The 27910-nt window shown below is 43.4% G+C and overlaps 1 protein-coding gene across 1 annotated transcript; it reads left to right on the top strand.

Moving 5' to 3' along the window:
- Window positions 1-5774: 5774 nt before the first annotated feature.
- On the top strand, window positions 5775-25103 carry NEURL3 (neuralized E3 ubiquitin protein ligase 3). Its single transcript, XM_068272376.1, has 4 exons — window positions 5775-5847; window positions 15946-16413; window positions 16807-16860; window positions 21999-25103. The coding sequence occupies exons 1-4, from the start codon at window positions 5799-5801 to the stop codon at window positions 22325-22327; spliced, it is 900 nt and encodes a 299-aa protein (XP_068128477.1). The 5' UTR covers window positions 5775-5798; the 3' UTR covers window positions 22328-25103.
- The last annotated feature ends 2807 nt before the right edge of the window (window positions 25104-27910 follow it).

Genomic DNA, 27910 nt, shown 5'->3' with positions numbered 1-27910 from the left:
GCGGGGTGGCGACTAGGTTGGCGCACACACATACAACCTGTCCCTTTGCTCGTTCTCATTCGCAATCGCCTCTCTTGCGATTGCGTTCTGCGCTTTGTACAATTCCTGTCTGGCATTTGTGGAGGTACAGAGGATTGGTTCCTCTGCACTCCCCAGCGCCATCTGCCGACAGGAATTTTCCCTTTACGGCTGCGTAGCACCATTTGCTGGGTGCCTGCAAATATACGCTTGTGGAGGGTTTCCACCGTGTCAGCGCACGCGTTGTGCACTGATCACGGAGAAAGTTCCACAATCGTTACAGTAATGAGTTAATTTTTTGTGTAACAATAATGTATTTCTATGTAAAAAATGCTTAGGGTGTAGTTTTACTATTTGGCCACAAGATGGCAACAGTAACTTTTTGTTTATTGCGACCTGCGAGCATCCTTCCGGGGAAGTAGTAGGAGGCTGTAAGTGTTTGTTTTTTTTTTCACAATGATCGTGCTGCCCATCGGAGAGCAGCGGATCATTGCGGGGCTTAGATCAACGAACGGGAATGGATATTCCCGTTCATTGATCTACGGTCGAGTGGGCGGCGGCGTGTTTACTAGCGGCGGGCGGCGTGTTTACGAGTGGGAGCGCAGGCAGCGGCGGGAGCGCGGAAAGTACGGATTTCTCTGTCCCTGGGGGTTAAAGGATGGAAAAAGGGACGGAGAAATTCGTACTGGCGGGGGTAAAGTGGTTAAAGGAAGTCAGAAGCAAATTTAGAAACAAAAAACAGATACTTACCTAAGGAGAGGGAAGGCTCTGGGTCCTATAGAGCCTTCCTGTCCCCGTTAGCAGTCTATGACCGTTTGGTCGTTGACTGCTCTCTTCCGCTTTGGCTGGGTTGCGGAAGTCTTTGGAAGCACTCAGGCTCCCGAAGACGGGCTGCTCCGCACTGCGCACGTGCAACCGCCCTCTCTGGAGGACTCACCTGTTTTCGGGAGGATTCGGGCTCCCAAAGTCTCCCGTGGAAGGAGATTTGAATGGAGGGGGAAAGAGGGGACCGTGAGGAGAACGGAAACACTCTATATGACCCAGAGCCTTCCCTCTTCTTGGTATCTGTTTTTGTATTTTTAAATTTGCCTCAGATTTACTTTAAGCATTTAAGAAATGGGAGGTAAAATTAGGACTATAAATCTGTGAATTTCACAATCCTGCATTCGTCTGAAATATTTGGCTACATTCATTTTGTTATTATATTATTCCTGATGTCATATAAATACTTCCTTGTTCTACCGTTCTATTTACTAGTCCAACCCTTATGCTGAATTCCTCAGTTATCAATTACATAATGATTATCAGCCTATCACATCCTCTCATTTTTTTACAACTTCAATTTTTATTGCAAGGTGTTGCAAATGGTGGAGCGCACCCCTTGGGTCCCCAGCAACAGATGGGTTGTTACTGGTAGGTCTGTAGTTGGTATAAAATTGTAATTGCTCTGGCTATTTAGTCACACATTAGAGTAGAAACATTAAATAAATATCGGTATGCACACCATCAAAATAGCAGGTGAAGTAATGCAAAAGGGTGCTCAGTCAGTAAACCAGACCTAACACGAGGTCTTACACTGAATCCTATATACAAAAAAAACTGGCACACCAAGCAATTGTGATGCTTAAATCTTGTTATATTGTAAACACAAATAAAGAAGGTAGCATGTAAAATACAAACAGTGGGCTCTGATCAACAAAGAGTAGCCCAAACAAATGATACAATCCACTAGCAAAGTTTGACAATAAAGGCATACACAGCAAAAGGATCAAGCGACAATCAATGCATCAGAAATGACTGCTGCCAGAAATGTCCATATAATGCAGTGCAATGTATTTGCTCGGCGGCAGATCAATATGAGAGGCAGCTAGCAGCGTTGGGAGGAACAAAGTGATTGTCCAGAAAGCAATGATAATTACCCTGACAGCTCTGTTTCGCAAGTCTTTCTCAAAGGGTAAGAATAAGTCCCCCAGATAGTGCACTGGACATTTCTGGCAGCAGTCATTTCTGATGCATTGATTGTCGTTTGATCCTTTTGCTGTGTATGCCTTTATTGTCAAACTTTGCTAGTGGATTGTATCATTTGTTTGGGCTACTCTTTGTTGTTCAGAGCCCACTGTTTGTATTTTACTTGCTACCTTCTTTATTTGTGTTTACAATATAACAAGATTTAAGCATCACAATTGCTTGGTGTGCCAGTTATTTTTTGTATTTAGTCACACATTGGCATGGGACAGTCAAACCAGGGTTCTTTACAGGGATATTAAAAATGAGGGGATAGGGTTTACATATACTTAGTTTTACATGCCAGAGTGGGAATTTGTGTATTGATCATGCCATGCAATTTTAATTGCATGTGTCGGTATTGTGCTGCTCTTTTTACGATGCCACAAACACTGGTTCACACGACAGTCAGGGGTCCTGGAATCTGCCCCAAGCCGGGACCCCTAAACTACCATGCGATACCCAGAGGGAGATACAGGTGAGCCCTGGACCTCTCACCACCAGGGGAATCATCCACACTGCCTCTGAACTCAATGCTGACTGCAAAACACAAAAAGCAAATGCACACTCCCAGCTAGCACATTCCTACCTTATATCTGATCAGCAGACGCCTTTCGGCCAATCAGGTGCAATGGTATACACCCCCTTTGTCTGCCGTATCAAATCTAGCAGGAATTGCATAAATTGCATAAATTTAGCAGCATTCAGGTGGGGGGCTTTGGTCGGACCCCTGACTGTTGTGTGAACCAGTGTTTGTGCATAGCTCCCAATTGTCCCTCTTTTGGAGGGACTGTCCCTTTTTGGGAGCCCTGTCCCTTGGCCCTCTTTCCTCCTCATTTGTCCCTCTTTCAGGACTTTGTCCCTCTTTCTATATAAATATTTATATTTCTCTACTAAAAATGTAACATAAAATAGAAAAATACATACTAGGATATAAAATGGAATAAAGAATAGAATACAGAAGAGCAAAAACTACAGTATGGAGAAGAGGATAGTTTACATTAAACCACATTGGCTGCAACACAGCATGATGTCAACTTCTGCTTCCCTGTGTACATACACCATTCTTCGGTTCCTGCCTCATTACCCCTACTCAACAATAGGGGCTCTGGTGTGTGTGTGTGTGTGTGTGTGTGTGTGTGTGTGTGTGTGTGTGTGTGTGTGTGTGTGTGTGTGTGTGTGTGTGTGTGTGTGTGTGTGAGACAGTGCGAACTGTAGTGTGAGCGTGTGTGTGTGCTTGTTTGTGTACTGTATGTGTGTGTGTGTGTGTGTTTGTCTTTTGTCTCGTAGGAAGCATATGTTTACAGTATGAGATTGCTTGTTACCCAATGCTTGGCTGTGTAATTAGTGTTTGAATATGGCTAGGGGTGTAACTAGAAACCACCCCCTGCAAAACTTTGGATGGGGCCCCCTCCCCCTGCACACTGAATAGGGACTGTCCTCAAATCTTTGTCTACAAAACTTTGTATGATTTCTTATCAGTGGCTGAGCAGATGCAATCACTAGAACAATTGTGCAGAGAGCAAAACATTTTTCTCTCTTTGCCCTTAGTTGTCAGTCTCTCAGGACAGGGCCCCATGTGGCTGTTGGGCCCCCCTGCGGCTGCATCCCCTGCAGGGTCTATTGTTACGCCCCTGAATATGGCTCTAATAAACAAGATGTAAAGTACCGTATCTTTAGTGCCTGCCAAACATTGTGTAGATTGCCAAGGTGTCATACATTAATATAACTCCCTTTTTAGCCGTTTTCTACCTGTTTTGGAGATAAATTCAACTGTGCCCCTTTCAGTCTTTCTCTTTTGAGTTTTATTTACAGATCAGGGCAACTAAACTTGTTATTAAACTTAAAAAAGTGTGAAAACATTATATTCAACATCCAAATCATGTCATGGTTGAACTACATTAAGCTTACTAACGTAAAATGCATGTAACATCCAACATATAATTCAATTAAAAATATTAAAATATAGTGTTTTCCATAAATTGTAAAACAAATATAACAGACAGGAAAAATCCAAAGTGTAGGACTAGTCTGAAGAACTGTATGGAATAACCTTTTTAAAAGCTATACGATTTTCTGGTTTTCCTTTTATGTTGACAGCAATCATTCTAGACATTTAGAAATCCATGAAAAACTGTATTTCAGTAAATAATTTTGCTTTCCCATCCCAAAAAGATGGGTAAATACGCCCTGTGTGTATTTAGAGTTATTGTAAAAGAATGTGTCAGCACACCGCTTTTCTTTTTAAATCAAGCTCTTTTTAATGAGCCATACGTTGCATACAGTGCAAAAAACCGACAATTGTTTCGGGGGCCTCACAGGGTCCCCCTTCTTCAAGGCGTAGTCTTGAAGAAGGGGGACCCTGTGAGGCCCCCGAAACAATTGTCGGTTTTTTGCACTGTATGCAACGTATGGCTCATTAAAAAGAGCTTGATTTAAAAAGAAAAGCGGTGTGCTGACACATTCTTTTACAGTTTCACTTGTGACATTTGCCTATGTCATTGTGTCAAGCACCCGACCACAGCATTGATGGTGTGCCCTTCAGAATTCTTTCTTTACTGTATTTAGAGTTAGCCTGTTTTAAACCCTCTCATCTCACAACTGTAAATTGAACTCTCCCGTGTGTCAGCTAACTGCCACTTCGGATAAGCTCAATTGAAAGCACAGGATGTTAACAATATGTACATAAAGCAGGAAGTAGACACACTGTAGATTTATTGCAGCATTTGTATTAGCTGTAAGAAAGAAATGTTTTTCTTTAATTCCTTTCCAACTGCCTAACGGGAAGGTGGCTGCACCAGGACCGCCTAAAGCCGATTAGCGTCAAGTCCTGGGGGATGAGATTAGTTATGGAGCTCTGCTCCGTAAACAGCCTGCTAGCCCGCGATTGCGGCTAGGAGGCTGTTAGAAACGAAAAACTTTTTTTTTCTTTATACAGCGATGCGATCTATGCGCAGCGGTGTAAGGGGACAGCTTAGTGACAAAGCTGTCCCCTTGAGTGGCCCACAATGCGATCCCTTCTCATCGGCTGATGCCTATGAGAGGTGATCACTGATTGGATCTCAGGGGGAGGGAGGTGGAAGGGATGTAAATAAAAGAAAAATAGGGACATTTTATTTAAAAAAAAATCATTTCAAATTAATTAAAAAAAAAAAAAAAACACTGCAGTAGTGATTACAGCCCACCAACAGAAAGCTTTGTTGGTGGGCAGAAAAGTGGGGGAAAACTCATTTGGCTGCTAAATTGTATCAGCGATTCAGCGTGCAGCACACTGTTAAAGCTGCAGTGAGCTGAATTGTAAAAAATAGCCTGGTCCCTGGGGGGTGTAAGCCTGTGGTCCTCAAGAGGTTAAAGGTTATTATGCTGTTTCTTATCTTTTTAAAGCAGAGATGGCGCTCTGAGTACAGGTCCTCTTTAACATTAGGCTCTATTTTGTAACTGATTTGGTTCCCTGTTACTATCCTGGCACATTTGCTTTATTAGTTGATTACTAAACACTTGATAAATTGTATCAGAAACAATTATCACATATATTATAGGAGATGATCTGTATACTGTATACATTTTTTATTGTCGCGCAGTCATGGATCATGGGAGAATTCTTGTGACTGAGGCGGAGACTTTTAAATGCCTTTGTGTAGCTAAATTTCCTTGTTACGGACTTCCCCAGATGAAAAGGGAAAAAAAGTGGGTTTGACTATAAGAGGAAAGTCCCACACTCAGCCAGCCCATACAGCTGGATATAAACATTACACACATGGGCATGTGTACACACTATGACTGTGCTCACCATGGGCTCATACTGCAGCTCTGCAGGAGAAGAGGGTGAGTAATGTCACTGGAAGGGACTGTCTGCTTGCTGATGCATGTCGTACGTTATTATTGGTGTGAGAGAGACAAAGAGAGAGACACACAGAGAGAGAGAGAGATACAGAGAGGCAGTGAGAGATACAGAGAGAGAGACAGGGAGAGAGATAATACAGAGAGAGGCAGTGGAATAGACAGTTAGGCCTGGTGCACACCGAGCGGTTTTTGAAGCGTTTCGCAAACCGCTTCCGTCTGTGAAAACACTTGGCTAATGTATCTCAATGGGATGGTGCACACCAGCGGTTTGAGGTTTTTAGCAAACCGCAAACGTGGGTCCTGCAGCACTTTTGCGGTTTGCAGAAGCGTTTCTGCCTCGATGTAAAGTAATGGAAAAGCACAAACCGCTCTGAAAAACGATAGATCAGAGCGGTTTTCCAGGCGTTTTTGTTACAGAAGCTGTTCAGTATACAGCTTTTACTGTAACAATATATGAAATCTGCTACACAAAAACGCTCCAAAAAACGCTAGGCATGTTTAGAAAACCTCTCTAAACATGGCTAGAAACGCTCTGAAAATCTGCTTCAAAAACTTCTAGTGTTTTGCGGATCTACTAGCGGTTTTGGTGTGCACTGGGCCAGAGACAGAGAGAGACAGAGAGAGGGACAGAGGCCCATATGCGATTAACTTTTTCTTCTGAGTTTTTTTTTCCTAGGAGATAATTTTTCATCTTTGATTTAGAATAACTTTTCAGCAGTTTGCAATGGAAAATGTTCCAAAACATACATGAAAAAATTGTATCAAATTTGTTTTGAGCAATTTTTCTACTTGATGGTGGTTTTGAAGGTATTTTATTGACAAGTTTGAGAATCTCACCTAGGAAAAAACTCGGGAGAGAAAGTTAATGGCAAATGGACGAGAGAGAGAGAGAGAGAGAGAGAGAGAGAGAGAGAGAGAGAGAAATACAGAGAGAGAGAGAGAGAGAGAGAGAGAGAGAGGTGAAATACAAGTGAGCTGAAGTGAGCAGTATGTTGAAACTGCCATATCTATTTTTCTTTTAAATGATGCAAATTGCCTGGCTGTCCTGCTGATCATCTGCCTTTAATACGTTTAGCCATAGACCCCAAATAAGCATGCAGATTAGATGTTTGACTTAAGTTTGACTGCATTTGCCTCATGCTTGTTTCAGGTGTGTGGTACAGACACTATTGGTGCATCAAAGATCCGCAGATAGAAGATACCAGGCAAATGGTATTTTTTTAAAGGAAATAAATATGGCAGCCTCCATATCCCTCTAACTCCAGTTGACCTTTAAGTCTGCTGCAAGGTTTGCTCTTTGACAGATATAAATGTCTCCAGGTAGTCACACATACCATTCATGCTGAACCTGTTTAAAAACTGCTGAATAGAAAACTAAAACATTACCAGAAAAAAGAAACTTAGCTCTGGACAGTACAGAAAGGGCTTTTATTGGTTTTATTGCTGTGTAGTCACATATTAGTGGGCTTGATTCGCTTGATACGTGATAACTCAAATATCACACCTTATCAAAGATATCACACCTTATCAAAGTGAACACGCCTTATCAGAGTAGCATAACGAGCGCTACGAACTTATGCCCTGAGCCCCTGCGGGTTCGTAGCGCTCGCTATGCTACTCTGATAAGGCATGTTCACTTTGATAAGGTGTGATATTTGAGCCAGTCAGGATTCCTTCACACTAGGGTGATTTGTGGGTGTTTACCATGGTTTGCCGATCGTTAGTGCTTTTAAAAGTGCTAGTGTAACGAAAAGGATATGGTAGTGATCTCACTGCCGCGATCGCTGCCAATTCGTAGTAAGCGCAAATGCAGTGCATCCAGCATTTTTTTACGATTTTAGAGCGATCGCAATTCCAATTTTAAAACAGCGAATCATGATTTCTCAAAAATCAGGAAAATGTACAATGAGAAATACACGCAAATCGCAATAAAATGCTATGGAATAATGGGGATATTTGTGAAAAGATGGCGCTGTCAGCGCATGTAAACTGCATAACTTTACATCTTACATGCACTATCAGTGCAATATAAATGTAACGTCCCCCCAGTGTGACATGGCTCTAGCTATGCACACACACTGGAGTGTATAGCTGTCCTTTGATGCCACTGACAATGTCATTAGTGGTTTGTCATGATGAACAAGCTGCTGAGCAGTGTTGTCTGTACAGGCTCCGCCCAGCAATGTCACCTGAGGGATTGGGTGCCGATACCAGCTGGGTGACTTGCCTCACACGTGTGGACAGGGCTTTATTCTTCACCTCAATTATAAGGAGAGCTAATTCATGACAAGTAAGGAGGGGTAAAATGTGAGATGAACAGATAAAGCACAAATGAATAGATATGGATAGATAAATCATGAGTTATAATTAATCATAAGATAACTTTTGTGAATCTCAACCTACTGCAGGCAAAATATTCATATCTGTGGCAAGGAATTCAGAAGCACTGTATTAATCTCTGTTTCAGTTAAGTGACTGAGAGTATGACAGCCAGTGGCCCTGCGCCAACATGCTTTAGGAGGTGGCACCTCTCTATCTCTCTCATGACAGGGATTTTTAAAAAATGTATTAACTGAAGCTTACCCACAGAATGCAATGAAAATATTTTATTTTTGAACTAATCTGTCTATTTGAAATTAAAATAGTATTGCCAGCATTCTCACATGTGACATTGTAACCAGTGATGGGCTCACGAGTAGTCAGGAGTCCCTAAGGACTCAAATTCGTGATTTAAATGAAGCTTAATTGCCTCAGCTATGCGGCTGGATGAAGAAGGAAGTGCGCGTAGTGAGGCTTGCAAAGTGTCCAATAGGACGCGTGCAAGCTGTTTGGAGAGCAGGGAGGTTGACGGACTTAGGGGTAACTAAGTCCTTGTTAGCTACCCATAAGTCCGTCATACCCCCTGCGCTCCAAACAGCTAGCGTCCTATTGGACGCGTTGCAAGCCTCACTACGCGCACTTCCTCCTTCAAGCAGTAAGGAGGAAGAGCGTGGTGGTGAGGCTTGCAACGCGTCCAATAGGATGCATGCAAGCTGTTTGGAGCGCAGGAAGGACGACGGACTTATGGGTAACTAACTCCTTGTCAGCCAGCCGTACAGCGGCAATTAAGCCTCATTTAAATCTTGAATCCTTAGGGACTCGTGACTACTCGTGAGCCCATCACTGTAACCCTCCGCCCCGTTCAGACTTGAAGGAAACCCAAGGTAAAAGACATATAGAAGCTGACATACGTATTTCCTTTTAAAGTGGACCTGAACTCTTGCACAGGACAGAAGGAAAACCTGTAGAAATACACCCTGTAGAGAGTTCAGCCTGTTTAATTCCCCCTCATCTGTGACTAATCACCACTGTAATTTGATCTCTTCAGCTGTGTCAAATCAGGAATCTTCTCTGCCACTGCAGAGCAGCTAATTTGCAAACAAAGGATGTTAACCCTTTGCTTCCATGAAAGCAGGAAGTAGACACACTGCATATTTATTGCAGGATTTTTATCAGCTGTAACAAATAAATGTTTTTCTTTGAAGGTTATTCAGCTGTTGCTTATCTTTTGGAGCAGAGAGGAAGTTCTGAGTTCAGGTCCGCTTTAAAAAATGCACAATGCCTGGCCGCTGATCCTCTGCCTCTAATACTGCTAAGGCCAGTTCACACTCGAAACTCAAATCACATTTGCAATTTTGCTGCGATTTGTGCTTTGATTCCCATTCAACGGAAAAAGAATCAACACAATCGCCCCCAAATCGCTGCATTCAGCGCGTTTATAAATTATGCAAACCGCAAACGCTGCAGTGAGAATGATCTCATAAGGATACATTAACAGCATCACCGGGGATCAGCAAAGCGCTGAAAAGCACTTAAGTGTGAACCAGCCCTTAGCCATACACCCTGAACAAACATGCAGATTAGATGTCTCTGGCTCTCAAGTATGACTGGATTAGCTGCATGCTTGTTTCAGGTGTGTGATTCAGACACTACTGCAATCAAGAAGATTAGCAGGACTGCCAGGCAACTAGCATTGTTTAGAAGGAAATAAATATGGCAGCCTCCATATGTTTCTCACCCCGGGTTCCTTTTTTGAATAAATGGCCTAGCAGTAAAATGCATCCATCAATTCTGCTGCAGTACAAAAGGCACAATGCACTGTTACAACATACCTGAATTATAATCAGTGAACGGCTGTGTAGCACGAGGGCAGTGGGTGCGGCTAAGGAAGTTCAAATCATTAAGTTCATGTATTACTGCCTGAAGTCTGACTGCATTAGCTGCATGCTTGTTTCAGGTGTGTGTTTCAGACACTACTGCAGCTAAAGAGATCAGCAGGATGCCAGGCAACTGGTATTATTGAAAAGGAAATAAGTATGGCAGCCTCCGTATCCCTCTCTGGTCAAGTGTACGTTAAAACCCTCCAATACTGGGTGTCCCATGTAACACTGTATGGTTATCAAACTGTCTAGGGTGCACATTGCTCTGTATGATATGGAGGTGTCCGTGCATTGTATGCAGGCACTTTAGCTCCTGGAACCTGGCATATGAAATAAGGCTAGTCAGGCTAGTTAATATGTAACTCCTAGTAAAATATTACCAAGAATACCTGTATATCATTACCAGATGTGCTTTATGACTGGGGATGAATAGAAACTTTGTTCTACTCCTAGGTATAAAGTATTACATTGACACGTATGTCATAGTTTTATTGCTGTTTTATTGCAGCCTATCTCCATTACAATTTAATTATGCATAATCAGAAAATGTCCTGTAACCGACTCTTTTAGGCCAGCAACTGTCACATCTCATTAATATGACCCTACAGCCAGTGGCGGCGCTACACTGGGGCATGCTTGGGCACTGGCCTCCCCTGGGAATCACTGTGCACCTCTGAGTGCCCCCTCTGCTCAGTAACATACAGTTAACTGTTTCCAGGCTCCAGCAGCGTACACTGAACAGAATAGCATGTGTAAAGAACTCTCCATGTCAGGCTGAGTCTATGTAGGTGCTAAGTAAAGCAAAGGTCTTATCTATTTGCCATAAATACCTCACAATCCTTGCAAGATCCCTTGTAATTTATTTCTATCATTGCTGAACTCGTTAGCCTTAATTTTAACACCTGAGTTAGGCAAAAAATATCAAAAAAAATATCTAAAGCTTGCCATACAATCATTGATTGATCAACCAAATGGGTACCACTGGCCAACCATCATGCCCTCTTTGTGCCCCCCCCCCCCCCCCCCCCCCCAAAAAAAAATTGAAGCGGTAACTGCCTACAGCTGGCTAGCTACAATGCCTGCTGTGGTTTGTAAGTCAAATCAAATCAAAGATAGCTTTATTGGCATGACCAGGATTCATACAGGCATAGTCAAAGCGGGGGGAGGGGGGGAATGGGGTAGGGGTACAGTGGGTTAGTCTGTGGACATTTTTAGGTTTAGTCTTTAGTTTTAGTCTCTGAGGCCCCGTTCACATCTAAAATCGCAAAACACTAGCTAGCAAAACTTACCGCTAGCGTTTTGCAGAGTGATTTTCCACGATTATCACAGAAAAATCACTGGACAAAGTAGCGTTTTGGGAGCAATCGCGATTAGCGGTCCTATACATGCTAATCGCGAAAATTGCTGCAGGTACCGCATTTGCGACTATCGCTAATCGCAAAACGCCAGTGAGAACACTGCCATACGAATGCATGGGCTAGGCGTTTTAAAAAAACGCTATCGGTTTGCGGTGAGTGGAAATCGCGTGATTCCCGCTCAGATGTGAACGGGGCCTCATATGTGGAGGATGCACATTATCAAACAATGATGTCATGTGTACCTGTTAATGGCAGCTTTTTTATGAAGTATGCCACTGTAAGGGCCTGTTTCCACTACACGCAGATTAGATGCAGAATGGATGCAGAAAAACTGACTCCATTGAATGCCTATGGGCCTGTTTCCACTAAACGTGATTTTTCTGATGCAGATTTTCCCATAGGCATTCATTGGAGTCAGTTTTTCTGCATCCATTCTGCATCCAATCTGCGTGTAGTGGAAACAGGCCCTAGGGAAAATCTGCATCAGAAAAATCACGTTTAGTGGAAACAGGCTTATAAGCATTCATTGGAGTCAGTTTTTCTGCATCCAATCTGCGTGTAGTGGAAACAGGCCCTAAAGTGTTTGCTTTTTATCAATACACCAGGAGCTACAGAACGAGAACAACATGCGGTAGTGTATACAATACAGAGTTTCTAGTTCCGTCACAGATCTCGCGCACACTGCCTGGAACCGCCAACTGTCAACCGCCAACCAGCTTGACCTGTTCCATTTGGAAACAAAAGCCCTGATCTTCGACTTCCTACTGGTTTCCTACAGAGATAACTGCAATGAACTCACTTAAAAGCAGCCTAAAGTTTCATTCAACATCACCATTTATATAACACACGATGCCCCAGTTAAAAAAAATAGGTGGAAATAACAGAGTTTATGCATGTTCCTGACTAAAACTACAAAGTGTGCTAATAGCACAGCTGTTCCTAGGTCCATGATGTCAGACGCTGTGTGTGGATCAGGATTGTTGGTCAGCTTGTCGCTGTCAGTGCACTGCAGGGGGAAATAAATTGTCAGCAAAAGTTGAAAATAAGTGTCCCCCCACCAGGACTGTTCCTGGCGGCCATTTTGGTGCCCTAGGCAAAGCACCTTTAGTTGTACTCTACATCCCTTGGGAATAGACTGCTATGGCCCCTTTAAGACCAGAGCTATCCATGCCCTTTTAAGACATGTGATTGCTGTGATTGGCTTACAGTACTCACATGGTCAGGAGCCAATGAACAATATACAGAAGGGCTGCTGACAGTGTGACAACAGAGTGAGGGGGTGCAGCAACCGGACAAGCAGTGGGAACGCCGGGGGCAAGCGGACGGCACGGCAGCAGTGAGTAAAATCTACGCCCTGGCAGGTATTAGCGACCACAAACAGGGCGTAGATTTCAATCACTGCCGTCTGGTTAAGAGGTTAATGGAACAAGCTGTTGGGTACAAAAATTCCTTAAAGGACATCCGAGGTGGAAATAAACTGATGAGATAAACAATTGTATCCTCCTTCTCCTAAAAATGACATTTTTAGATATCCCAGTTTTATTTTATATTTAAATCTAGTTTTTAAGTTTTTGCTGTTTCATTGTCTCTGTTCAGTGACACCTTCATTAAAGTATGCTCTATCAAATCTATGAATTATTGACTCTTTTTAGCTTTTCCCTGCTCTCAGAAGCCATTTCCTGACAGGAAAGTGTTTTATGGCTGTAATTACTTATCAGTGAGGGTTATGCTATAGTCTGACCCGGTCCCAATCCGGGAAGAAAGAAAAAAGGAACACCGCCTAGTTATGTGTGTGCTTGGCACTGTACATACAAGTCTATCTCATCATGTCACATGTCACCTCGGTTGTCCTTTAAAAAAAGAGTATTAAGAATACACTGTGGAGACTGCAGCAAACTTAAAAAACAATGAGGAAATATATGTGATAATAATTCTGGGAAAAACTGTCACAATATTTTTGTGTCAGCGTGTATAGAAGATGTAAGGTGATTGATATGGTATGGAAGAATGTTGCCCTACCACAATCTCAACAGAACAAGTGAGGCCACATTTCACATAGAAGTCCACCAACTGTCATTGGACCAAGAATGAAACAGGAGTTATATTTGTAATGTACCTCTATTATTATTGTTATTTACAAGTTATCCGCAGTAAAACATAGGCATAGTATTGGGGTGTCAGTTAAAAATGGCGCACAGCGCCAGGGGGATAAAAAGGGCACCCCATAGACTTACATTATATAACGCTATTTAGCGTTATAAGTGTTGAAAAATGGCGCAGGCAGTGTGCCTTACACTTATAACGCTAAATAGCGTTATAAGTGGTCAAAAATGCAGCGGGGGTCGGGGGTCGGGGGAGGAGAGAGAGAGAGAGAGAGAGGCAGCGGGACGCTGGAGGGCATAGGCATCGGGGGAGGATGTGCAGAAGCATACGTTACCTTGTCCCGGCCGCCGATCGCTCCTTTCCTCCGCTCCTTCACTTCCTCCATTCGTTTACTGTAGTCCTGCAGCCGGCCAATCACCATGTGGCTTCAGTCTCCGCATGGAGATTGGCCGGCTGCAGGAATACAGCAAACGAATGGAAGGAGCGGAGGGAAGGAGCGATCGCCGGCCCAGGACAAGGTAACGTATGCCTCTGCATACATCCGATACCTATGCCCTCCAGTGTCCCGCTGCCTCTCTCCTCCAGCCCCCCCCGCTGCCTACACTAACAGCCCCCGCTGCCTGTACTACCGACCCCAGCCCCCTGCATGGTTTTTCATGGCGCACCGCTCTGCAAAACGGTAAATAGCGTTTTATTTATCGGCAGAACGGTGCGCCATTTTTCTCCCTGCGCCATTTTCGGATGTAAGCTAGTATTGGGACTCTGCTTCATTCACCATTCACACTATGCTTCAGTCACCATTCACACTATGCACGGGGACTTCTCTAAACGTTCTATTAGCACTAAAGGTGCACAAATAGGATGTTTATAAATGTCCATATTGCAGAAAGTGATTAAAGAGAAACTTTACTGTACATAACTTAAAGTGAACACGAGGTGACATATTTTAATCCATAAATAAAGCAGGATAGCGACAAGCAGATTGTCGCTAGCCCTGCAATCTTTTAAGGGGGGACCACAGAGCGCAGGGGGGAGAAGGGGGGGGGGGGGGGCTGGCAGCGGCGATAGAATGACCCAGAGACATGTATTTATGCACACAACATGCCTCTGGGTCGTTCTGTCGCTGCCGCCAGCCCCCCCCCCTGCGCTCTGCTGTCCCCCCTTATAAGTACTTCCTGGGTCGCGGCTTGGCTTCCTATTGGAGGAAGCTAACAGAGGCGGAGAGCGGTTGGGGGAACATCTTATCGAGGGGGTGATGCGGAGGAGGCTGATTGACAGACTCACATAAATAAAGCATGCTAACTACAAGCAGATTGTTGCTACACTGGTCTGGAGATCTTTTAGGGGGGAACAGCAGAGCGCAGGAGGGGCTGGCATATTGTAATTAGGATTACAATATGCCAACTCGGATTCTCTTTAATGAATACAATTGCCCTTTTGTATAATAATTATGAAACATTTAGTCAATGTTTGCCCTTTGTAAAATCTTACCTCATTCTTAAATTTCCCATCCTTACTGCTGGCAAGGTGAGTCACTGTTTTTCCCCCCTCTGTGAAGTGAGCAAGAACATCACATGATCTCCCACTGGAAGAAAAGGCTTAGGTGCTTTTATAGCCTATGCTAAATATCACTGGGGAGGGTGGAGGAGGGGGGTTACATACAGCCATAGGAAGCATTTCTAATATTAAGACCAGTTTCAAAGCATACTGTAAGCAAAGGGAAATGGTGATGAAAATGAATTGCAATGAGTGTTATAACTTGAGTAATGATTTTATGTTGTGCTACATTGTATTTTTTTTTCATACCATGTTGTCAGTTGGCTCGGTTTTTAAAAGATAAATCCATGAAAGCAGGCAAAATCAGTGGATGCGCTAATAGCTGCAAGCAGAGCCGGGACAAGGTCCTTCAGCACCCAAGGCTGAGACTGCAAAGTGCGCCCCTCCATCCCTCTAACCCCAGCCGTCACACACTAATTGCTATTAGACTAAGAGGGCCACAGGGCCCCCAACATCCCCAACACCTCAATCTCTAGTTATCTGGCTTGCAGTCACTGCTATGTATGTCCTTTTCGTATTTCTTTGTGCTTCAAACACAATTGGGAATGACAGCTGAATGAATTGTGCGCCCCCTCCTACACTGCGCCCTGAGGCTGGAGCCTCTTCAGCCTCTGCCTCGTCCCGGCCCTGGCTGCAAGCATTCTTTATGCGTTCTGTGCTATTATATTCCAAGTTTCAAGTTGTCTTTGCCATCACCAACACCTGTGGTGATAACTGTGTATTCAAAATACTTGACTGTAATACTGTAGTTATTTATGAGGGCATAAAGATACAGTATTGCTCTGTTGTGTGTATAATAACCTAATGCTAATACCATTGTGTGGATAACCTAATGCTGATACCTTTCTTATTCCCATCTATAGGTATCTCCTTCCACTCACATTGTAAAGGTTCTAACATCTCCCTGAACAGTTGCCACCATCAGGCCAGAAGAGGCTCAAGCTTCCACGATGGGCTGGTCTTCTCCAATCGACCATTGCTACCCAGAGAAAAAGTCAGGATACGCATTCTGGAAGAAGAGATGCAATGGTTTGGAGCCCTAAGGGTGGGCTTCACTTCTGTGAACCCCAACACAATAAGCCATGATCCCCTACCACCATTTGCTTGTCCTGATTTGACGGACAACCCAGGATTCTGGGCCATAGGCATCCCAGAAGAACTTTGCAAGACGGGAGATGAATTATGTTTCTGGATTAACAGGAAGGGACAAGCACTTTGTAAAGTAGAAGGACGTTCTCGACCTACAGTTCTCTTCTCAGGAATTCCTAAAAAAACTCCTATGTGGGTCATGCTGGACATCTATGGCCGGACAAAAGCCATCCAAGTAGTTAGTAAGTATTCTAAATTAAACTATATATTGGGAGCTAAGCCAGTGAGATTGAATGCTACTTTACCCATAATAACTGATTATAAATGTCTTATCAACTATTATATCTGTGAAGGAATCCATTCATGAGACCTATCACAGTTTCTGGTGCTATCCTGTGCTACAGCCCAGATAAGTAGTCTTGGTCCTCCTGCTACTTTGTCCATGATATAAAATACTGTATAATCTAAAAGCAAGAACCTGTCATAACAGCATGCAGCATATAGGTGGAGCGGGACTTACTGGTATCCACATAAAGGGAAAATATCAGTTTTGGATAGATATACCCTTTTTTAGTGACGCAAACAAAACTGCTGTTTGATCTTCTGTGAAGATAATAAATACATTTCTCTTACAGATCACAAATCCAGACTGAGGGAGTCTCCTTGTGCCTGCCATCAAAACAACAAAGGTGAGTTCACAGTCTGCTTTATGGAAGCTGTGGAGGGAGAGAAAGGGATGAGAGTTTCACATAGAATCCGAAGACATAACAACAAAAGTTGTTGAGGTGATACCTTTAATGACTAACTGTACACAATTTCTTTGCAAGCTTTCAAAGCTTTAAGTTTTTTCTTCAGGCATGTTTCAGAACTGGATCAGAACCATACAAAGTACTGTCACATACACTCCTTATATACGATTTTGTGGAGTATACTGCAATGTGACCTCATGTTAACCTTCCTCTTTTTTTTGGAATGTAAATGATCTCATCAAAGCTTTAGATCTAAAGATCATTTACATTTCAAAAAAAAGAGGAAGGCTAACATAAGGTCAGATTGCAGTATACTCTACAACAGGGGTCCCCAAACATTTTGGGTCGAGGGCCGGGTCAATATACTTCAGGCTGCTGGGGGACGGAGCATACATAAAATGATGTAGAAGTCTTTGCTTGCCAGACAGTAAAGCATACCCAGGTGACAACCTGCAGTGGACAGCAGTGTCCCCTGATGTGGAATTTGATTGGAAACAAGCGAATTACTGCTTTCAGGCTTCCAAGTGGATGGGTGGGGCCAGCACTGCTATTCTATATGTATAAGTAATACATTTTGTGTGTGGGGGGGCCAGTAAAAAATCCTCAGGGGGCCACATTCGGCCCACGGGCCTTAGTTTGAGCACCACTGCTCTACAAGATCATATATATAGCCTGTGTATGTGACAGACTGACAGTACTTTGTATGTCACACGTAACTAGTTTCACATAGATCCCCAGTGCTTCTTCAGGATCATACCCTCGTCCTGCTGTGTGCATTCTAGTGTAAAGCTAAGAACCCACAACCAGATGCAGCCAGATGGATTGGGGATCTCCGCCAATGAACCAACGAACGTTCATGTAAACAATCGTTTACACAATTGCGGTAAAACCCACAAAAGTCAATTAGGATCGGAACAATCCTCAGCGATTTAACCAATTGAGGACCACAGTGGTAAACCCCCCTAAAGACCAGGCCAATTTTAACTAAAATGGCCACTGCAGCATTAAAGGGGAACTTCAGCCTAAACAAACATACTGTCATCAAGTCACATTAGTTATGTTAATTAGAATAGATAGGTAATATAATCTCTTACCCACCCTGTTTTAAAATAAAATGCAAATGTTTGTGATTCATGGGGGCTGCCATCTTTGTCATGGGGGCAGCCATCTTTTTGGTTGAAAGGAGGTGACAAGGAGCAGGAGACACAGTTCCAACTATCCTGTGACCTGATTACTCCTCCCAGCTGCACTCGCTAGGCTTCAAATGTCAAATTCAAAATGTAAAAAAAAAAGAATTTGCACCAAAACAGCAGAAGGAGAACAACAACATCAGAAATCCCATCATGCTTTGCACAGCATCAGGGGAAAAAAGCCCGGGCAGTTTTCTTCTGTGCAGCTAAAAATGAGGCTTGTATAAGAGAAACAAAGTTCTGATGCTGTGAAACTGTTAAAGAAACACCAAGGCTTTTCAGTGCTGCTGAGTCGATTTTTAGTCCGGATGTTCACTTTAAGGCCAAGCTGCAGGGCCGCACAACACAGCACACAGCACACAAGTGATTTCCCCCCCTTTTCCCCCCACCAACAGAGCTCTCTGTTGGTGGGGTCTGATCGCCCCCCAGGTGTTTGTGTTTTTTTAAATAAATATTTATGTCTGTGTTTTTTAAACAAAATGTACGTTTTTTTTTTCTTATTACCCTCCCTCCCTCCCTCCCTGCAGCCAGCCAATCACGTGATCGGCTGTCATAGGCTTCAGCCTATGAGAGCCGATCGCTCTCTTGTCCCCCAGGGGGACAGCCGTGTCACATGGTTGTCCACAGCTGATCGCAGCGCTGTACTATGTGTTTAGATGGTGGTTTTGCCGTCTAACAGTCTGCCGCTTGGAGACTGAAGAGGGGGCAGGAGATGCGCGCGCAGCCTGCGCGCGATCTCCTGCAAAACAGAGCCCCAGGACTTGACGCCAATTGGCATTAGGCGTTCCTGGGGCTGCCGCCGCGGCCACCCCCATTGGTGTTAGCCGGTCGGCAAGTAGTTAATCCAGCATTCAAAAATGAACAATCGCCACGGGAGGTGTGCGTTGTGAAAGATCACTTCGCAAAAAAATAAACGATGTTGCACAATATTATGTAAAAAATCATTTGTCTGGAAAAATAATTCAGAAAAATGTCATTGTGGGTATGGGCCTTTATACCTGCACCCCAGCCATTCAGTCACCCAATCCTGTCACTAGAAGTTAGCAGGAGCTCAGACACTGCCTAGAACAGTAGTTTACAAGGTCAAGCTATACCTGCACCTGCGCCACACCTGGTGTGTTTGCCAACTGCTTGCACAATTATTTACAAAACACATCATCTGATTACACTGCTTCACCCTAAGTGACCTGGTAGAAATATTATAGCAGAATTCAGGGGAAAATATGAGCCTAAAATACAAGACTTTTAATACAAGCATTAGTATTTTCTTTTCTACCCTAGTATAGTTACATAGTTATTTTGGCTGAAAAAAGACATACGTCCATCGAGTTCAACCAGTACAAAGTACAACTCCAGCCCGTCCCCCACATACCCCTGTTGATCCAGAGGAAGGCGAAAAAAAAACCACCAGGCATGGTCCAATTAGCCCCAAATGGGAAAAATTCCTTCCTGACTCCAGATGGCAATCAGATAAAATCCCTGGATCAACATCATTAGGCATAACCTAGTAATTGTAGCCATGGATGTCTTTCAACGCAAGGAAAGCATCTAAGCCCCCTTTAAATGCAGGTATAGAGTTTGCCATAACGACTTCCTGTGGCAATGCATTCCACATCTTAACCACTCTTACTGTAAAGAACCCTTTCCTAAATAAATGGCTAAAACGTTTTTCCTCCATGCGCACCCCCATATATCCAGAACTCATTTAACTGAAGTCTCAAGCAACCAGAAACAAAATTCTAGCCTTGCAGGATGCATAAATCTACTTTTAACACTTCTTTTTACAGTAATAAACATCTGTTACATTAATTTAAATCAGTCCTTTGACTTAAAGGGACACTGTAGGGAGGTCAGGGGAAAATGAGTTAAAGTTACCCGGGGCTTCTAATGGTCCCCCGCAGACATCCTGTGCCCGCGTAGCCACTCCCCAATGCTCCGGCCCCGCCTCTGGTTCACTTCTCAAATTTCAGACTTTAAAGTCTGAAAACTACTGCGCCTGCGTTGCCGTGTCCTCGCTCCCGCTGATGTCACCAGGAGCGTACTGCACAGGCCCAGTATGGTCTGTGCTTGCGCCGTGTGCTCCTGGTGACATTAGGGGGAGCGAGGACACGGTAGCGCAAGCGCAGTGGTTTTCAGACTTTAAAGTCTGAAGTTCCAGAAGTGAACCGGAGACAAGGCCGGAGCATTGGGGAGTGGCTGCGCGGGCACAGGATGTCTGTGGGGGACCATTAGAAGCCCCGGGTAACTTCAACTCATTTTCTCCCGACCCCCCCTACAGTATCCCTTTAATTTGTTTTTACTGTCTGTATTCTAACATTAGTACAGAGTTTATCGTAAGTATACAATGGAGTATAATACTGTTTCTTAGTTAGGCCTAGTTTTAATGTTGAGCCTCAAACAACCAGAAACTAGACTTATCCAGCATCAGCCAATTCCCCTTGGTGGCGCATAATTGGCGTTTTACTGTAGCTTGATTGTAGAAACCTGTAGTCTTCAGGGCCACTGTGCAGCCTGTAACACTACAGTGCACTAATTGTCAGTCTAAAGATGGCCACACACGATTGATTGTCCTGAAAAATCAAAAGCTTTTTTTTTTATTTCTTTTTTTTAATTCAAGCCAGAGATCTGATCAGATTTCCTATTTTTTTCTATATACGTTGATCAGGAGTTGTGGAATAGTGAAATTTTCTTATAACTCTTTATGAAAATTGAATGGTGTAGGGTAGATTGTCAATTTCTTAATATGTACACCCAAACTATTTTCTCAGAGTTTTTAATCATTTTTTTTTCATAATTGGGGAAAACTTGAACATATACAGTATGTGTGGTACATTGGTCAGTTTTTTTTTAAATGTTACAATCAATCAGAAAAAGTGATTGTAATCGTTAAATAGAAAATAATTTAAAAAAAATTGTATCGTATGTGGCCACCTTAGGAGTTATTTTAAACGAAATATGGTTTGGCAGCTTTCTGTCATTCCTCGTTGTATTGGCAGGGAATAAATGCCTTGTTCAGGCAAAGCTTTATAAAGGCTTTTCACCTCAGGAAGTAAGGGAAATTCTGCTACATAGGGACACTGGACAATAGAAGCAGAAAAAAAATTAAACCCCTTCCCACATTATCCAAAACTAAAATAAATAAAAACAATTCTGAGCATCAAAGAGAACCATCCACAATGACAAAAAGTAAATACTTACCTAAGGAGATGGAATCTACGCTGTCCTCCGCAGCTGCCCGAGACCCTTAACTTCAGTGCCACACTTTTCTTCTGGCAAGGGCGTGGCCATGCTGCACCCACACTAGCACAGCCCCACCTGCGCAGTAGCACAGAGCCTCTTGTGTACGAGCGGCTCTGGCTTACCATGCAGACGCGACCATATGCGACCATACTCGCACAGGCTCAGTACAGCCATGCCCATGCTTGAAGAAGAGCGCAGCCACATTGTGATTACCAACAAGCCCTCGGCTACTGGGGACCGGAGAACAGCATGGAAAGCGGGTGTCGAGCTCCTGTCCTCAAGGGCCATATCCATGCCAGTGTTTAGGATGGACTGAGAAAGAGAGGAATGTGTTCTGCTTGATGAGCCACACCTTTCCTGATTCAGTCCCATCAATTAATTTGAGCTGTTCCAAAAATGAGTGAGAACCTCGGCCCTTGAGGTCTGGAGTTTGACATTCTAGCTGTATAGAATCCAGAGACTTCCTTCTTCTTAGGTAAAAGATTTACTTTTTGACCTAAGCTTCAGCTCGAGAGTACACTTTAAATATATACTAACCTTAAAGTGTAGTCTCTTAGGTATTCTTGTAGGTTACCCAGGTACTTTTCAGGTACTTATCAGTGGAAAAAAGAGAAGTGATGATCTAACCTGTTTACTTTTTACCTCCAGAGCACCAAGAAATCAGTACGAGTCATGTCTCATTATCATCGCTGGATAAAATGTCTGCATACACCACTACTCAATCACCACATGAATCAGTGGACCTCCGCCCAGAGGCAGTGCACCTGCCCTACTACCAGGAAGATGATCCCTTCTGTGTCATTTGCCAGGACAGACTATCGGACACTTTGCTGTTACCATGCAGACACTGCTGTTTCTGTGAGCCATGTGCCGTCATGGTGAAGCGGCAGGGTAGTCGGTGCCCATTGTGCCGCCAAACCTTCTCCTCTATGCACTATGTCGGAGCACTGCATCAGTCCAACAGCTGGGCTAGCTGACCAAAGAGGATGATATCTGCCTGACTTTCTAATATTGTTCTTCAGCACGAGGACACTTTATGGACTGCAGATCGTCTGATCATGCCAAATACTTTGAACTTCTTGTAATGCTGCAATGTCTCATGTTTATTGGCTGTAAGAATGTAGGGATATCCCGAACTGAGGTGTACTGACAAGAAAATCACTTTAACTGATCCGGGAAATGTAATAATGCATGAGAGAACTGAGAGAAACCACTTTGGTCAGAAGCAAGTTATTAAAAAAAATAGACATAAGAAGTCAAGAAGGTACACGTAAGTGAGTAGAAGAGAAAGTAATAGAAAGTGAGTAGAAGAGAAAGTAATAGAAAGTGAATAGAAGAGAAAGTAATAGAAAGTGAGTAGAAGAGAAAGTAATAGAAAGTGAATAGAAGAGAAAGTAATAGAAAGTGAATAGAAGAGAAAGTAATAGAAAGTGAATAGAATGTGTGGGATAAAAATGTGGCAAAGTAGAGAATAATGTTAACTGAAGGAAAAGAGCTGGGCTTAAAGGAAAGTATATTAATACAAGACTGAGCGAAACTCCACTCTTGATATTTGTCAAAATGAATGGATTGTATATCAGTACTGCACATCCCAGTCTGTTATTTAACTCTATTAAAAATGAACTTCCCACTCCAACATGCAGCCAGTAATGGCTTTCTAGAAATACCAGGAAGATTAGATTTTCCCTCTTTACAACCATAGTAAATGTATTCTGTACGGTGTACAGAACACCGCCAAATTCCCATCTTCCTGCATGTGTAATGTGGTTTACGGAGGACATCTTTGGATAGTGGCAGCTTGTAATTATAGCAGGTTGAGACTCTCCTTTATCATATTCTGGTAGGCTGTTACTAGCTGGGTTCATATATGCAGATTGGAACAAATGAAGAATCTAAAATAATGAGGAGAGTATTTTTTTTTCTCAACCAGAGTGGAGTTTCAGCTTTATGCAAACCTATCACTAAGCCGGGAAGCACGAGCATATGATAAAATTATGTAATAGCAGTTTACCATTAGTAATAGACTGGTGTGCTTTCTACTGGTTACTGATGGCATCTAACATACTAAAGGAACAAGCATTGTGGAAGTTACGGAGAAAGGATAACCTGGAACTGGGTTTTTGACACAGGTTAGTTTTTAGTGCTTGACTCCACCTTCTCTGCAGTACTGTGGGGATCCACATGAGGGCGTGCTCTGGGTACATGTTACACATGTCAGCTCAGCACTGAAAATTCCACCCAAACATCCATTCTGGTGATTGGCTGCTGGAAACAGGCTGACCAAGCTTGAATGTTACATGAAAAGTTGCCATATTAATACAACAGCCTACACCACTGAAACTAGTTGTGGTTTCAGTATGCAGTTTGCACTGTAAAAAAAAGTGTGATTACCGTATATATTTTTCATCATATGCCCAGGAATGTGACAGGTTGTCTTTGTAAAATGTGCAAAAAATGGTTTTAGTGAAAGTATAGAAAGGAAGAAAGGTAAGAAAACAAGAAAGAAAGAAAGAAAGAAAGTAAAGAGTAGTATGGCCAGAGAAGCAACACGGCAGAACAGGCAGGTAGACCAAGAAATGCTGAATAGGACACATGAGAATGAAGGATGAATTGTGGGATCATCAGAAAGGGTTTCATGCATTCATTTTTGCACTGTGAATTCATGATATAATGTACATCTGGCCGGGTCACTCACTACAAATATGACAAGACTTATAGCAAAAAGAAAGAAAAATATTAAAAACAGCCTAGAAATGTTACCTTTTAAAATGACAGTTTCAATATACTAGTTGAATTATGCCTAGAATGGCTTAAAAAATGCTTCTGATCAGTAATGCTGGATTTTAGCATTAATGTACCACGATGTTTACACTTCAGGCATATTGTCCCTAGTATGCCCAGTATATAGCTGTTACTCTGTGCTTATACTGATACTAAACCTCAAATATATGCCTCTAAATGCACCCTCTGCCCTTCCTGGTTGTAAATTATCCCTCTCCTTCCTTATCATCCCTGTTCAGATGTTACCAGCACTTCAACAAACATTTCATATAGACATACAGGTACAGATTAGTGATCAGTTATCTCTATATCTAAACAATATGAATGGCATGCCAGTTTTTTTAAATATGTCTATAATCAGTAATTAGCATGTACTAAATGATTGATCAGATCCTCAATGTACCGGTAAGTCATTTTAAATGCATTTAATTAGAAGCGAACTAATGTTGACCAGACCACACATGATCCATTAACAATGGTTCAATGACAGACACTCAAGATAAAAAAAATGCAAAATCAGACTTGTCTGCTAAGAACAATCAATGAATAATTATTTTAAATCATCATTCTGTTAAACGGAAGTCCCATAATTTTATGATATTGTATTCAATCATTTCAAAATATTCAGATGTACATTTTTGATTTTTTTTTCCATTTGTTAAATATCGGTAGTTTAACCACTTGAGGACCCACCCTTTACCCCCCCTTAAGGACCAGTGCTGTGCTGAGTGATCTGTGCTGGGTGGGCTCTGCAGCCCCCAGCACAGATCATGTAGCAGGCAGAGAGATCAGATCACCCCCCTTTTTTCCCCACTAGGGGGATGATGTGCTGGGGGGGTCCGATCTCTCATGCCTGCATGTGGCTGGCGGGGGGGGGCAGCTCAAAGCCCCCCTCCGCGGCGAAATTCCCCCCTCCCTCTCCTACCTGCTCCCCCCCCGGAGATCAGGGCTGCACAGGACGCTATCCGTCCTGTGCAGCCAGTGACGGGACGTCCCCTGTCACATGGCGGCGATCCCCGGCTGCTGATTGGCCGGGGATCGCCGATCTGCCTTACGGCGCTGCTGCGCAGCAGCGCCGTACAAATGTAAACAAAGCGGATTATTTCCGCTTGTGTTTACATTTAGCCTGCGAGCCGCCATCGGCGGCCCGCAGGCTATTCACGGAGCCCCCCGCCGTGAATTGACAGGAAGCAGCCGCTCGCCCGAGCGGCTGCTTCCTGATTAATCAGCCTGCAGCTGGCGACGCAATACTGCGTCGCTGGTCCTGCAGCTGCCACTTTGCCGACGCGCGGTATGAGTGCGCGGTCGGCAAGTGGTTAAAAGACCTGACAAAGCACTGACATTAATGACAGATGTTGTCAATTTGTCTTGTAGCACAGTGAGAGGGCTTTTAACACTGTTACCATTATGGCTTTGTTGTATACTGGACCACTTTTTACTTGACTTTAGTACTGTTTTACTTCTTACTTCAGGTGTCCTTTATCAGAAATATTTCAATAAATTACAGTTTATCTATAAACCTGCCTAACGAGAATTATAGCTAGGCTCCTGCACAGACAGCTTAGCTGCATTTCAGCTGCAACGTACTGAGAATATGTTAATAATAAATGTCTGTATGTATATTTATGTATATATCATATCATATAATTTTTTAAAAGACGAATAAAAATAACATTTCCAGAAAAAAATGTATTGCAGTTGTGGTCTCTATGGTTAAATAAGTTTTAGTAATTCGTTTAAAGCAAATCTGAAGCGTAAAAAAAAAGTATAATGAATTGCATGTGTATTACGGATAATGAATAGAACATTAGTAGCAAAGAAAAGTCTCGTATTTTTTTTCAGTTATATAGCTTTGCATCATACTGTCAAAGTTGCAGTTTTAAACCACACTCTCTTTTAAGCTATAAAACAAAGCAGAAATAATGACCCTTCAAACTTTCATGCAGTAAACCCTTATTTCAAACTGTCTCTCACTGTTTCTTGTCTGTGGGTCAAATAGCTCAGTGAAGCACTTTTGCATAATTAACATGTAAAGTTTTTTTTAACGCTTCCTGGAATGGAAAACAATCTGAGACTCTTCTCTTTGCTACTAATCTTCTATTTCTTAGTTGTACTACACATACAATTCATTATCTAAAATAGTTTATTTTATATTTTAGTTTGCTAAACTATATTTGCTTATCCCGATATAGAAACCTTGCAGTTAGTGTTCCATCTGCACAACTCCCCCCACCATCCTCCAATACCCTACTTTTAAAACAATGGCAGCATCCATAATCTGAATCTGGTCATCAGACTACATTCTTATAAGATATACCATAGCTAAGTGCCTTCGCTGAAGTGAGAAGAAGCAAGGGCATAACTAGGGTGCATGCCCCCCCCCTCCCTGAGGTGGGGCCCAATGCTTAGAAAACCTGCCAACCCCAAAGGTGGCCTGCATCTGGGCCCCCATTAATGAGAGTGGAGCTTTCCTCTGTGAGGCCCTAATGTGAAATGACATGCATCGGGGCCTTACGGAAGAACGCTGGTGCACGTTGACATGCTGCAGAGTGAAGAGACAAGAGCGGAGCCACGTAAGTATGTGTACCCTGTGCTTCCCAGCATAAAGGGGGAGATAAAGTGGGGTGTTCCTTTAGTCCACGTGGGCTATTATTACACTCATGATAAGAACATCAGAATCAAAATCCTTTATTTCACCAAGCATGACTGAATCATGCCCAGAATTGGGTTTGGCACAATACATGGATAGATAGGTGCACACGCATGCATTCTACAAGCAGAAAACAGTTTACATTTTACATAACAGTTCCTAATGTGGTTTCCATTGTACATAACAGTTCCAATGTGACATCGAAGTGGCCGATCAATTAGTTTTGTGGGCCGGTTGACTGATTGGGCATGACACAACCCAGGCCGCAGCTCGTTGGTGGTGTATGTGGAGGGAGTTTAGGAGGCTGACAGCTGAGGGAAAGAAAGAGTTCCTGTGTCTAGCGCTCCTTTTGGAGATCACCCGAACCCTCCGGCCCGATGGAAGGAGACTGAAGTAACGGTTGCCTGGGTGGGAGGGATCATTGGCGATCCTTTGTGCCCTAGATCGCAGTCTTGTTTTGTGTAGGAGAGCAAGTGAGGGGAGGGGACTCCCTATGATCCTCTCCGCTGACCTGATGACCCTCTGTAGTTTGTGCCTGTCACTGGTGGTGGCCAGCATACCAGACCAAAATGGAAGAGCAGAGGATCGACTCAATGGTGGGGGAGTAGAAGCTTGTCAGAATCTCTTGAGGCCATGCCAAACTTCCTTAGTTGGTGCAGGAAGTAAAGTCTCTGCTGAGCGTTAAAGAAAACCTGTGACCCAAAAAAAAACAGCCCTTGGGGGGTACTTACCTTGGGAGGGGGAAGCTTCTGGATCCTAATGAGGTTTTCCCTTATCCTCTTCACCCTCCGGGATCCTGCACTGGCAGCCTCAGAACACCGGCGAGGTAAATATTTACCAAATGTGATCCTGTGCAAGTGCAGTAGCGGCTTGCCAATCGGGCTCAGGCGGAAATAGCTGAGCCCAGCGCCGGCCCTAGACTTTTTGCCGCCTGAGGCAAATTTATAACAAAAAATTGATGCCGGCCCAACACCCCCCCCCCCCCTGTATTGTAAGTGGACGGCGATGCAGGAAGTGACGTCAGTGGAGCGCACGCTGGAACGCGGAGTCCTCCCCTCCCGTGCCTCTTACGATTGAGCATCGGCTGCTTCCTATTACAGCTGGAGGGGAGCGCAGATCGGGGGACCCA

The sequence above is a fragment of the Hyperolius riggenbachi genome, chromosome 3 (genome assembly GCF_040937935.1).
Source record: "Hyperolius riggenbachi isolate aHypRig1 chromosome 3, aHypRig1.pri, whole genome shotgun sequence".
Taxonomy (NCBI): domain Eukaryota; kingdom Metazoa; phylum Chordata; class Amphibia; order Anura; family Hyperoliidae; genus Hyperolius; species Hyperolius riggenbachi.
The sequence above is the reverse complement of the archived record's forward strand: the minus strand, read 5'-3'. Positions and strand labels throughout refer to the sequence as shown.

Coding starts and splice junctions, on each gene's coding strand:
- NEURL3 (XM_068272376.1), top strand. CDS start 5,799: ATGACTGTGCTCACCATGGGCTCATACTGCAGCTCTGCAGGAGAAGAG. Junction 5,848..15,945: donor CAGCTCTGCAGGAGAAGAGG/GTGAGTAATGTC, acceptor TCCCATCTATAG/GTATCTCCTTCCACTCACAT. Junction 16,414..16,806: donor AAAAGCCATCCAAGTAGTTA/GTAAGTATTCTA, acceptor TTTCTCTTACAG/ATCACAAATCCAGACTGAGG.